At 36.2% G+C, this 13,065-nt stretch overlaps 1 protein-coding gene across 3 annotated transcripts in view; it reads right to left on the bottom strand.

The window, feature by feature from the left end:
- Positions 1-13,065, bottom strand: part of Mtbp (MDM2 binding protein) — a 70,929-nt gene that overhangs the window by 45,013 nt on the left and 12,851 nt on the right. For all 3 annotated transcript variants that reach the window (XM_087190734.1, XM_021262738.2, XM_004850224.3), the window contains exons 10-11: positions 10,612-10,684; positions 6,904-7,021 (exon numbers count right to left, since the gene is read on the bottom strand). In XM_087190734.1, coding sequence (XP_087046860.1) covers positions 6,904-7,021; positions 10,612-10,684 — 191 coding nt within the window. The remainder of the gene's footprint in view (positions 1-6,903; positions 7,022-10,611; positions 10,685-13,065) is intronic.

The raw sequence follows: 13,065 nt of genomic DNA, 5'->3' as shown, positions 1-13,065 counted from the left end.
AATACAAGCAAGGATTCTCAATTCTTTCTCTGCCCCAGAGCACCTAAAGGACTTTTCAGTGACAGTGACTTTCCAACAGAGGGTTGAAAACAGCAGCCCTGAAGGCAGGGGTCCTGAGTCCAGGGTGCATATTTGAACCCTTCACAAACTATTCACAGCCTGGATCCATCTAGATAGCTGATTGATTTGTTCTCAGGTGGGGACCACTTGAGCTTTGTTCAAAGTGATTGTAATGTGTAGCTGGTGTTATGAAACACTGAATGAGGAAGGGGAACAAAACTCTATTTAGGTCTAAAGACTTTCAAGTGATTCTTATGAAAAATAAGCCCAATATCTCAATGCAGAATAATTTATACAGATACATGTACCTGCATCCATAACCTATATTAGAGTCTAACTTTAACAAAGTTGGAAAGCTTATGTAATCATCCACCCATCACTATAATCCAGTTTTGGAAAACTTCCAACACAGCTTTGCAGTCCATCTTTCCTCCTGCCATGGCCTCAGGCAACCAACAGTCTGCAGTCTTCTTTCGTCTTTTACAGAAACTTCATATACAGTAAGTGATCATATAATACATAATCTTGTCTGTCTTTATAAACTCAGCATGGTATTTCAGGTACACCACAAATTAAATTGTTGAGTCTTCCATCATTTGGGAAAAAATTTATTCACTAGTTGATGGATATCTGTACAGTTTCCAATTTTTAGCTATTATGAATGATGCTTTTATAAACATTTGCCCACAAGTCTTTATACGAAGATCTGTTCTCTTTTCTCCTGGGTAGATAACTAGAATGAAAATGACAGATTGCATACTAAAGTATGTAAGTTAACTGCCACAACTATTCTCCATAATAGCTGTTTTATTATACTCCCCACTAACAATGTGTAAGTTTTGCAATTCCTCTATGTCCTCATTAACATTTGATGGTCACTGTCTTTAATTATAGTCATTCCAGTGACTGTATTGTAAGATCACATTTTGGGTGGAATTTGCATGTCATTAAAAGATTAATGATGTTGAGCATCTTTGCAGATAATTTATTAGCAATTCACCTATCTTCTTTGGTGAAATATTTACTCAAGGACTATCTTTTTTTGAGGACTGAATCCAGGGCACTGAGCTATATATCCCCAGTCCTTTTTCATTTTGAGAGAGGGTCTCTCATTGCTAACTTGCCCAGGCTGGCTTCAAGCATGCAATCCTCCTGCCTCAGCCACCTGAACCCCTAGAATTACAGCCATATGTCATTGCAACTACTAATCAGTGTTTTATTATTAGGTTGTAAGAATTATTTCATTTATGTGTCTTTTGTCAGATATGATCAGAAGTATTTTTCCCAATGAATAGCTTGTCTTAAAAATTTTTAGCAGTGTTTTTCAAAAAGTAGATATTTTTAATATTTGGCAGATTCTAATTTATAGATTTTTTTTCACTCCGTGAATTGTTTTGGTATCTATGTTATAGAAGTTTTACAGCTGTAGTTGTTGAATTTGGATATATTTTGAGCTCATTTTTATGGACAGAAGTCTAAATATATAGTTTAAAAAGTCTAAATATACATGTGTGCATACATATACACAAGCTCTTTCTGTACAGATACCCTATTCCTCCAGCGCTATGTCAGGAGTCCATTCTCTTCCCGTGGGCATCTTCGCCCTTGTTCTGTCCCACAGAACCCTAACCCCACCCCAGCCCATCTGGATGGCCGTGGTGGATCTGCTTCACGATACTTATTCAGTGCCTTCTGGTTGGTTTCCTTCTTTCCAGTCACTTGGATTAGATCTTTTTGCTTTCTTGAGATTGATGCTTAGATTACTGATTTTAGATCTTTTTCCCAATCTACAATAAGCATGTGAGGCCTCCTTAATACTTCTTTAGCACTTTTCCATAAGTTTGATGTTTTGTTTTTATTTTCATCCAGTAAAAGCTATTTTCTAATTTCCTTTTTTCTTTTCTTTGACCTATAGGTTATTCAGAAGTTTGTTCATTTCCAAACATTTGAGGGGTTTCTCAGACTTTTTCTGTTGATTTCTAAATTAACTCCACTGTAACTGGAGAACATACTGTGCATTGTTTCTTTTTTTCTATCCTTTTAGATTTACTGAGACTCATTTCATGACTTAGTATATACATAGGACCTATCCAGAAGAAAGTTCCTGGCTGAAAGAACACTTTGTCTCTGACATGAAAACTTATTTTCAAAATCTTTGCCAGAGTGCACTGTTTTTCAGGATGGAGATTATTCCTAGATCAGCCATGTGGTATCATTTTAACCTTCACAGTTCAGGTGACTATTCTGAAACACATTCATCATGCTGATTTGAGTATTAACAAAGCACATGCTTCATCATTTCAGAACACTTCCTCGGTCCTTATTACTATAGTCCTTTTACAAACACTGTTATTAGATTTTTTTGTCAAAAAAAGACATGATTTTCCTTAGAGAACCTTTAAAGGTTTTTCCTTCACAAGAATCCCTGTTTTTTTAAAAAGAAGACAACAAACTCACGGTTGTAGAACTGTCAGGCCCCCAGAATTATAAAATTATCAGACAGCATCATCTTGCTATATAAGAATAAATGAGTTCATAAATGTCAAGGCATAAAACAGAAAAGATCAAGTTCTTCAAATTCTTTTCAACAGAAGCGCTACACGACCTAGCAAAAGATAGTGCCTGGGACTGGGTACATGCAAAATTGTGTGGAAGTCCTGTTTCTGCCCTGCGACATTAGAGAAGCTTTGTGATATTTCTGTACCTAAGTTTTGTCATTTGTAATAAAAGGATTTTCAGAAATTTAATTTTCAGTATTGTGCTGAAAATGAAAGATAATGAAAGAATGCAGAGTATATTAACATTGGTAGACAATTAAATACTGTTACTTATCCACGACTTAAACTCTGATGATGACTTCTCATTTTTTTGGACAATTTCATAAAATGTTTCTGTGAAAAGCTGGGCACTTTTCATTGTACACTTGGCCTTTCAATACAGATTTTATATAAAGAACTCTTTCTTTAGAAATGAAATAGGGGTTAGATCATTTCATTAGTTCATATAGCCTCTTTTGCATTTTTCTTGTATCAATAGTTTCTGAGTATTTCACTGAACAGCACTTTTAAAAAAGCATTCTTTTGCTACTATAATGTAAACATATTTCAAATCTAGTATTGCTTATTTTAGTTGCTAGCATCTAAGATTGCTACTATGTAACAATCTCCATATATTAAAAACAGCAACACCACATAGTTCAAACTAATGCATGCGTATGTATTTTAGGAGGAATACAACCCCAGGCACAGGTGCTGTTAGGACAGCAGCTGCTACTTCCTAGATGCAGGTGCTTCATGTGTTATGTCACAAAGCTTCCTGAGTGAGTATTCAGTGCCCAGCAGCAGCGAATGTGAAGGAGGAACAGCACGCTGGGAGATGGCCGTGATGTCAGGGGAAGGGTCTGTTTGCAATTGTAGTTGAGATGGCAAAACAGGTCTTAAAGGAGAAAATGACTTTGGTCTAAAGATCTAAAAAAGTCAAGAAAGCCAGCAAGATGGCGATCTGGGGGAGAATTGCAGCTGTGACCTCTGCTATAATGCAAGCGCCATGAAGGCAGATTCTGTTCTGTTTACTGCTGGTTGAGCATGTAAAACAGTGCATGCCATACTGAAGGTGCTCAAAAAATACCTGTTGAAAGAATGGATTTTAATGTACATGCAAATATATATATAAATGCTCAGTACCACTGAGTTTCTGCCGCAAGTGGCAGCATAACCACTGCACCTTCCCTTTTCCATGTGATATGCCTTAGGGATTATTCCCAGTCAGCTGCTATTAAACACTATGTCATGATAACTACTACAGTAGTAATACAATATATATTATGTTTTACTACATTACATAATAATTATTTCCACTTATTTTCTATGCTACAGTATAAATTTCATGGAGAGGAATATAAAGTCTATCTCGCTGAGTACTAACCTCCAGATTATAGTTCCACACCGGATACACAGTATCTGTTCCACATTCAAATAAATGAATGAAAGGAATGAGTGAATGAATAACAAGTGACAAAGCAGTAACATCAGGAAATGGCTTTAGGACACTATCCGGTTTAGTTTGGAGACTCTGGCTCATGTCTAGGAACAGCTGGATATAATTCAGCAGATTATGGAAAAACAAAGCTCTGGTTTTGGGGATGATCTGAGAGTTCCTATACTATCTGGGATAGTGAAAGATGTGCTAGGGGTACAATATAAGGGAGATGGAATTTTCTGGATGCAAGGTTTATTGAAATTTTTATACAAAAACTTGGCTTCCCTATTTTTACAAAAGGAGTTCTGTCAGTGGGATAAGCAATAAGTTTCCCCTTCAGGAAGGGTTATAGATAGAACAGAACTTAATAATCAACTCTCCAGTTTGATCTTGTTGCCACTTCTAAGCTTTAAAAAAATACCATAACGTGTTGTTTAATCAGCCCTTAATGACCCAGCCTAATCAGTAATCAACAATTTGGTTTCAAAGATTATCATGTGATCTATGTCTTATTATTATTCAGAAGTTACCACTATTAATCCTTAAATTTCAAGAGGCAATAATTTAAAAAACTGAAATTAAGCCACATGATATTTTCTTAGAGTTACAATAAAAATCATGCAAAAAAACCCTAAGAGTAAATTCTAAATCAATAAATAACCTTAAAATTAGAACCACCAACATAATAACCATTTGAAGTAGAAAGTCACAAGAAGAAAACTAAACAATAAATAGGCTATCCAAGATCTACTCAATTTAGGAGATAGTAATATTCAATTCATATCATCAGTTCTGGACATATGCAATGTTGAGAAATGGATATTATCCCATGACTTTATGTACCATAAGTGAAACTGACCATATTGCTTCTCACGAAATCTATTTCTGATTTTGCGGAGCATTTTCTAAAATCACCAGATGCATATTTATTCCATGTGCCCTTTTCTTTACCTTTCCACCATCGGCTAATCAGAATTATAATTACTTTTCAAAGTATATTCCTCACTTTAATAAACATTTCATTAAAAAGAACCATGAGGGCCAGGGATTTAGCTCAGTGGTTCCAGTGCCTGCTTCTCAAGTGCAAGGTCCTGAGTTCGATCCCCAGTACCCCAAAATCCAAAAACAAAACCAAAAAAGAACCATGACTTTACTTCCTCAAGTGTAAGGACCCCGTGTGACCCTCCTTTACTTCCCATAACCTTGCACCATATCCTATTAATGTGATAAATGGAATTTTGATGATGTTAATGATTATAATTTTCTAGGGTCTTCAAACAACCATTTATGAAAACATTTCTTAACCTTTCTCCATTTTCATCAAAATGCAGGTATTTCTAAAGATCCTATCCTTGGCTCTCTTCTTTAGCTATGTTGTCTATGTGTGGTTGCTTTTTTTCCCAACCATTCCTATTAACACCTGTATGCACCAATGGTAAACTTTCAGTGGTGGCTTCCAAGTATTAACAACCTTGTGTAGTCAGCTGCTCAGTGAATATGGACCATTCTTGACCCTAACTTTAAATAGTAATGTAGCAAAAGTGAGACTCGGCTAGTTCTAGGACTAAGTCCTAAAAAATCTTGGCAGCTTTAATTTTTGTTTGTCCTAAGCACCAGTAAAAATTCCAGCCAGCCTCCTGGAGACATGTGAAGAGACCATGTGGCAAGGAAATAGCTTAGAGACTCTGGGGAGAGTGTCAGCCGTCTCTGCATCCTGAACCCAACCTCCAAACAATCTATGCAGCCACACCAGTGACCACCAGTGAAACCAGCAGAAGAACCAACCAGCTGAGCTCAGTCCCAACTGCAGAACCATGAACAAATGAAGTGTGCTCTTTCAACCCACTACATTTGTTTGTTGTTTAACAAACAAATAAAACAGATAAGAAAACTGATGCTAAACGCAAAATCTAAATCTCTAGCTGGGACTGTTCTCCAGCTATCTAAATTCCAAACTCTAGATTTAACTTTCCATATAGATATCTTACCTGAAGCTCTAATTCAACATTTGCTAAATTGGCATCCAGTATCTCACCTATTTCCTATATAATATTGTGTAAGTTGCTGATTTTAAAATTCTTTTCATCAGAATACTAGGACTCTGTGAGCGTTCCCATAGAAGTCTTGGTAGACACGTTTCAACTACAGTTCTCAGTCCCATCACAGCATGGGTCATAAAAACTAACTATAAGCTCAAAGAAATTTAAATAAATTATTGTTTAATTTTCAATACCACTTACAAAGTTCAGATTTTAAGAGAAAAGACAGAACTATTAACTACAGAGCCAGGATTTATACCAAGGTGCAGTCAATTGATAGCTCTTTAAGTTTTCTAGGCCCCAATTTTCTCATCTGTATTATGGGAATAAAAATAAATCTATAGGGTTATTATGAAAATTAAATGACTCAATATTTTTGAAGTATCTATAACACTGTAAAACATAGTTAGATAAGCTCTAATTTCTTCAGAAAAGTGTAACCACAGGCTCATTTTTTAAATGCACCACATAACAAAGAAACTACTTTATTTTCATATATCTATGTCCTCAAATGTCTCTAAGAAATCATTGTTCAATATAATTAGCTTTCTAATTAACTAAATGTTCTGCCATGAGATCACTGATATGTTTAATGAATGTGGCTAGAGATAGTTAAATATTATTTTCCAATGAAGAACTGCTATCGTGTGCTAGGAGTGCAGTTAAAGGTAGAGCACTTGTCTAGCATATGAGAGGACCTGTTCAATCCCTTAAACTGCAACAAAATAAAAATTAAAAAAAAAAAGAAATACTATCTCCATTGCAGGTTTGACAAATACATTCTCTATCTCACATCAGTAACACAATGTAAAGATTTACTACTCACCACTGATTGTCTTCGGCTTTTTGGCTATGTATTCCTTCCACTTTCTTGAGCTGAGCTGGGTGGGAGGTGGGATGAATATGTTGCTAACAGTACATGGCAATGCAAAAAGAGCACCCACCTGGAAAACAGCGCATGTTTTTATTGACTACAGACTGAAATCCACTGTTGAGTAGGAGCATATGGCAAATTCCCACTCACAATATCCGCTCTCAACACCACCACTATAAAAGCTGAAAAATGTCCCACCCTCTACAGAAAAAATAAAAAAGACAAACACAGAAAGGTATTTAAAGCGACTGTCTTCCCTTTTCCATTGAAGTACACATCGCCAAAAAACCTTGTTCTTCATACTATTTACTTTGTGGGTTAATGTCTTTGTATTATCTAAAATTAATGAGAAGCTCAGAGTTCTAACATAAAAAATATATCTTATTCAACCACAATTTTAGGACCTTTGATTGATGGATTATTGTTGTGGCTTCAAAATTAAAATACATTTGAAGGCAAAATAGCAATTTTTATTCCTAGAAACCAGAGATTTAATGCTAATAGGTAAAACTGCAGAGAAGATAATGAATCATATTCTAGAAAACATAGAGCATCAAATGACTAATATATGAGCAAACTCAGCTTATTTATCTTTCTACTCCCAGAGCTGGGTATAAGATGTTTATTAAGTATTTGCTCCAAAAAATCTCCATAATATATTTAGGTAAATTCTCAGTTTGATTAAAGACTAAATAAAACAAATGATAATTATGAAAACTGTATTTTGCCTATTTTAGAAATGTAGCTACATCAATTAGCATATCCCAATAAAAACATCAATTTTAAAAAAACGATGTCAAAGATCTTAAACCTAATGCAAAATTACTTTTGCATAATTGTTCTATGTAGATGGAATGGTTATATGGGATATGTAGACTCAACTAGACTTTAATGTGTTAGTTCTGATATTTATGTTTACTTATGCATTCATAATTAACAGATATAAAAATCAATACTTTATTCCGGCCCCTGCCGCGCAAGCACAAAGTCCCGAGTTCGATCCCCGGCACTAATAAATAAATAAATAAATAAATACTTTAGAAACAAAATAAAGGTAAAAGTAAAGATGACTATAGAAGCTAGAAGCTATAGCCTTTTTTTTGGTACTGGGGATCGAACTCAGGTCCTTGCACTTGCGCAACAGGCAGCAAAACCACTGAGCTAAATCCCCGGCCACAGCTATAGCCTTTTAAAAGGAAAATATATTTTACATAGTCAAGTATTAGCAATTAAAAAATTAAAAATTTAGCAGTACATGCATCTAATTTTCTAAACATGAAATCCTTCCTTGCTCTTCCTTGTGTAAGACTTCAGAGCCCAAAATGCATGATCCACAAGACGGACAAGGCAGTAATGGGAATGAGCCTGATCAGGTCCCAGCTACGGCTCTCTCAGTATTTAAGACATGTTAAATGCAGCCCCACATAAAGGTGTCATGACCCCTGGGCGAAGAATTGGCCCCGTTTCTGACACAGCTTATTTGGATTCTGATCACTCGTTCTCACCCACACACCAATCACTAGGCAACCTCAGGGAGGCGGGAGGCTATCATTCTATCCAGAATTGAAAGGCCAAACAGCATCTCAAACCTGAGTTTCAAAACCTTGATTCAATCAATTCAGTAGGTCCTGCCTAACAAGCAGTCACTATGAAAATCATTTTAATAGCTTTGCAAATTCCTCACTCTAAAATATATGGATGTGTAGACACCATAGGATAAATGGACATCCCACTCCCTACTATCCTACCTTGTCTTTTCCTAATCTAAGAAAATGAGCTTTACTCCAAGAAGCTTTTATTTATATTTTGGGGAACAGAAAGAAAACCTTTCAAAGCTCAAACATCTACTGAGGATCATATAAATCATTAGAGCTTAAGCCCCACGGAAGCTTGTTGAAGACTTGCCTTCTCTACCCTGTTGCCTCAATAGCTAAACAAGCATAAGTCACTACCACACAGCAGGAAATTAAAAAAAGAAAAAAGAAAACCAAGTCACAAAGCAAAGGAATTATTCCAAGGGATAGGCATGCAATTCAAAACTAAGTTTTTTTCAAAAATGTGAAAGATAAATTGTGGCCCAATATAAAAGAAAAATAAAACTGCTTCAAATTTAGAGATTTATTCTCTAAGTTACATAATACATTTGTAAATATTATCTCTTTTGCTGCATTTAGAAACTTACGTGGTCCCATCTAAGTATTGCTTACCAATAGAGTGTGTTCTAACATTTTATAGTCATGGTCGAAGAAAACATAAAAACCACAATTTAAAACAGAACAACTGATAATATGCTATTAAATAACAAGCTCAATTTTCTTCTAGAATTAGTTGCACATCATCAATAACTAGATGAATTAATGATTATTTCATTCTTGCATTAAATTATAGGTATATATCTTGATTTTTACTAGAAATATTAAGTCATGGGGCAATTTATCAAATAAGTTCTTTGACACACTATTCAAAATGTTATTAAACTTATGAGAAAATGAGGCTTGAAGCCAAAATTTTAAGTTACCATACAATTAAGCATCTTAAGGTCAAAACTGTACTTCCTTTATTATATCAACTTTCCATGGGAATTATAACCAAGATTTGACTTTTGCATGATGGGGAAACTGCTACAACTATAATAATCATTTTCTCCTCTCAGGAATGTTTGTTAAATAGTCTATTTGTTGTTAAAATAATAAGAAAATGCTATATAAATATGGTCAATATTGAGTGCATTAAAAATTATTTTCACAGAAACATAACAGTTAACCAAAAAGAATGCACTTATTTTTTTCTTACTAAAAACTGTATTTGACTTTAGATACATGATTCCACTTAGAATTCTTTATATTCTAGTTAAGAAAAGTAAAAATATACCAATTTTATATCAGTAAAAATATAAAGCTTTAAAATAGCTACAAATCTTCTAAGCATCATTATACTTCCAAGGAAAAAATTATAAACTCACAAATAATTCAGCAAAACATTAGAAACTTGTAAGTTTTTCTCTGTTCTACCATGAAACAATAATGCAGATATATGAATGCCTTCCCATAAAACTGAAATGAGATACTGAAGGAACAGGTTAAAAGTATGTTTGCATTAGTAACCATTTCATGGGTAGAACAAATATATCTGACACTTGAAAATTAAAGGAGGAGAGGTTGATTTGGGCTCATGGTTTCTAAGGTTGCAGTCCATGGTCACCTGGCTCCAAGGCAGAATAATCATGGAAGGGTGTGGTGGAGGAAAGTTGCTCACCTCATGGAAACCAGGAAGCAGAGGAAAAGCCAGAGAAAGAAGGGCAAGGACCAGGTACAGATCCCAAGGTCATGCCCCTGGGACCTATGTAGTTCAAACATCTAGAAGTGTACTTCAGTAATTTTCTAGGGTTTCTCAAACTAATAACCAAGATTAACCACCACAGTGTTCTAAAATTTTAAAGCCATTATCTGTTATACAACTTATTTCTGAGAACATTCTAAAATCAAAGTCAATTTGTCTGCAAAGCATTTTACTGTGAAAAGTCCAGAATTGGTTCAAAGTCAAATTACATTACATTAAAGAAACAAACTTATCAAACAAAAACAGATTAATGAGCTATATTCATTCTCTTACACATCTTTCAATATTAAATACAAAAACATAACTCCAACAATGTCTTACCTTGCCACACAGAGAAGAAATCTGCTCCAGCAGCAACATGGAGCTCTGCCTGCTGCTGTTTTCTGTCAGCCCTCTGTACTAAGGAATTAAAGAATCCAAGGTGGAGGAACCAGGAAATTATGCTACTCTCTGAGCTTGATTTTCTCAATTCTTCCACAAGTTGACTAAATTCATTTACTAAAAAACAACTCAGGAGTTAACAATTACTTCTTTCCTTAAAAATTACTTTTCTGATCATTTCTTCTGAATATCACTACTATAAACTACCTCAATAAGATATTTGTAAAAATTTTGCGTATAAAATTCAAGAGTCAGTATTCCATTTTTAGTCAAAAACAGGTTCTCTTTATATAAAACGTTCTGTTCTTAGGTGTGTTTCTGCAAATTTCTTAGATACATTTTCTTTTGTTTTTTGATTTCTCAGATACAGAGTCTCGCTATGTAGTTTAGGATAGTCTTTAACTCACTGTGCTCAAGTCTGGCCTTGAACTTGCCAATTCTGCCTCAGCCTCCTCAGTGCTGAGTTTATAGGCATGTGCCACCATGCTTGGCTCTTGACATGTATTTTCTTAAGAGTTCAAAATCTTTTGAATATTTGCAGATATATGTGATAGCACTTATATATAAGTATATTAAAAGGTCCATTAGGGGGCCAGGGATTTAGCTCAGTGGTTCCGCCGTGTGCCTCAGAAGCGCAAAGTCCTGAGTTCAATCCCCAGTACCAAAAAAAAAGATATATTAGGCAACTAGTGCTTGTATATTAATCATACCGATAGCATGAGAATAAACAACATTTCAGGAGTATATGCATTATTTTTTTCCCCACGGATTCCAAAAGTTTTTCCCTCTTTTCTACCTTGGAAATCATGGAAAGCAAAACCCAGGAAATCCTCTGCCAATTTTAGACGCATAAATACAGTGCTTGAAATAGTGCTGTTTTATTTTGTTTTGTTTTGCAAGGCATAGAACTTTCTTGAAACCAGAGCAATGGCAAGTATACTGATTGTTAATTAAAAACCATTTAAAATGTGGGCTGGAACCATGAAAACAGCACTCTTCACAATTCTTTGATGCATAGAGCTTCTTGCAGTGAGGTTGAGCCACCCAGAAGTGCACATTTACAGAGGGGAGAAGAAGTGCTACTCTGCTAAGGTGGCCGGGCCTACAGCCACCCTCACTTGACTTAGCTTCCCCTACCAGCCCAGATTGTTCTCCAGGTTTCCAGTGTGAAAACCCCCGGTCTAAAGCAAAGATCCAACATGAGACAAATACGTCCAATGTTTCCTAGCTTCCCCTGAACGCTGCTAACAGATAAAGTGAGAGAAACCCAGGACTAGTAATAGCTTATAATGGGAAGGATCTCCAACAGTTCTACGGGAGAATGTGGCTACACAGTTCTAATCGGTGATATAGATTGGATAACAAACTTAAAACTGCCCACTGTGTATTACTCTGCAAACTACTACCCTTTCCCTGAGCTTGAACTCCTCCTCCGAAATCTGCCCTGTCCCGTGCTGTCTCAGCCAGGGCACCAACTTCAGCACAGGGAATCATCTACACTCAGGCAGCCTCGTCACGTTCCCTGCATGTCACAGACCACGCTGCGTGTGGATTCTACATCCCTAACCCTTCCTGTTCCTCACCCTGGACCTCCATTCCAAATGCCGCTTTAGTTCAAGCTCTGTAAGCTGACAAAATTCTACTCGTATCATTTAAAATTTGCTTCTCATTAAGTCGTATGGTCCTTCTCTGGTTCCTCACCATATTTAATACACAAGTTAACTCCTCATGGTGGTACAGGTCTTTTAGGATTTGACCAATCTAAAAATCCTCCCCACCTGACCTCCTGGCAACACCCCCCCTAAACCAAACACCTCCTAAAAAAACCAAAAAAACCCATTTTTTAAGTGATACTAGACATTTTCAGGTGGGTGAGGTTCACAGAAACCTTCCTGAATGCCATCTTTTCTACTGAAAAGGATGTGCAAGAAGAAAATAACGAACATTTGGTTTGGGCTGATGTAATAAAAGGCTGTCCATTCCATGACACCCACTGAGCACCTACTCTGTGCTACCCTATACTGCATTCATAGGCTTCCTCCAAAGAAACACAGCGAGAAAAACACAGAAGTCCCAGAGAATGCACGAAATAAAGTGCCAGTGAAGGTCACAAACACACCTAAGCTGTGTGCACAGGGATGTTTGGACAGAGGGCAAGAAGGAAGCCCAGATGACACCACACAGGTGAGAGGGCAGATCTAGCCATGCCCAGCAGAGAGCGCTGTAACTACCACCAATGCAAGGCTCCAACCCTTCCTTACTTCCACAACCCTACCCATAGCAAATACTTAGTAAGTACTGAATGAAATTAAAGGTGTCTACGTAGGGAGAATGATTTCTGATGGGAAAAGGAGAGGATCCAGAATACGGAAAAAGCAACAACTTGCATCCCCA

The sequence above is a fragment of the Heterocephalus glaber genome, unplaced genomic scaffold, assembly GCF_053883595.1.
Source record: "Heterocephalus glaber isolate CG9 unplaced genomic scaffold, H.glaber_assembly_v1.0 deba00001555, whole genome shotgun sequence".
NCBI classification, from domain to species: domain Eukaryota; kingdom Metazoa; phylum Chordata; class Mammalia; order Rodentia; family Bathyergidae; genus Heterocephalus; species Heterocephalus glaber.
Note: the sequence above shows the minus strand (reverse complement) of the source record. Positions and strands in the feature narration are given on the sequence as shown.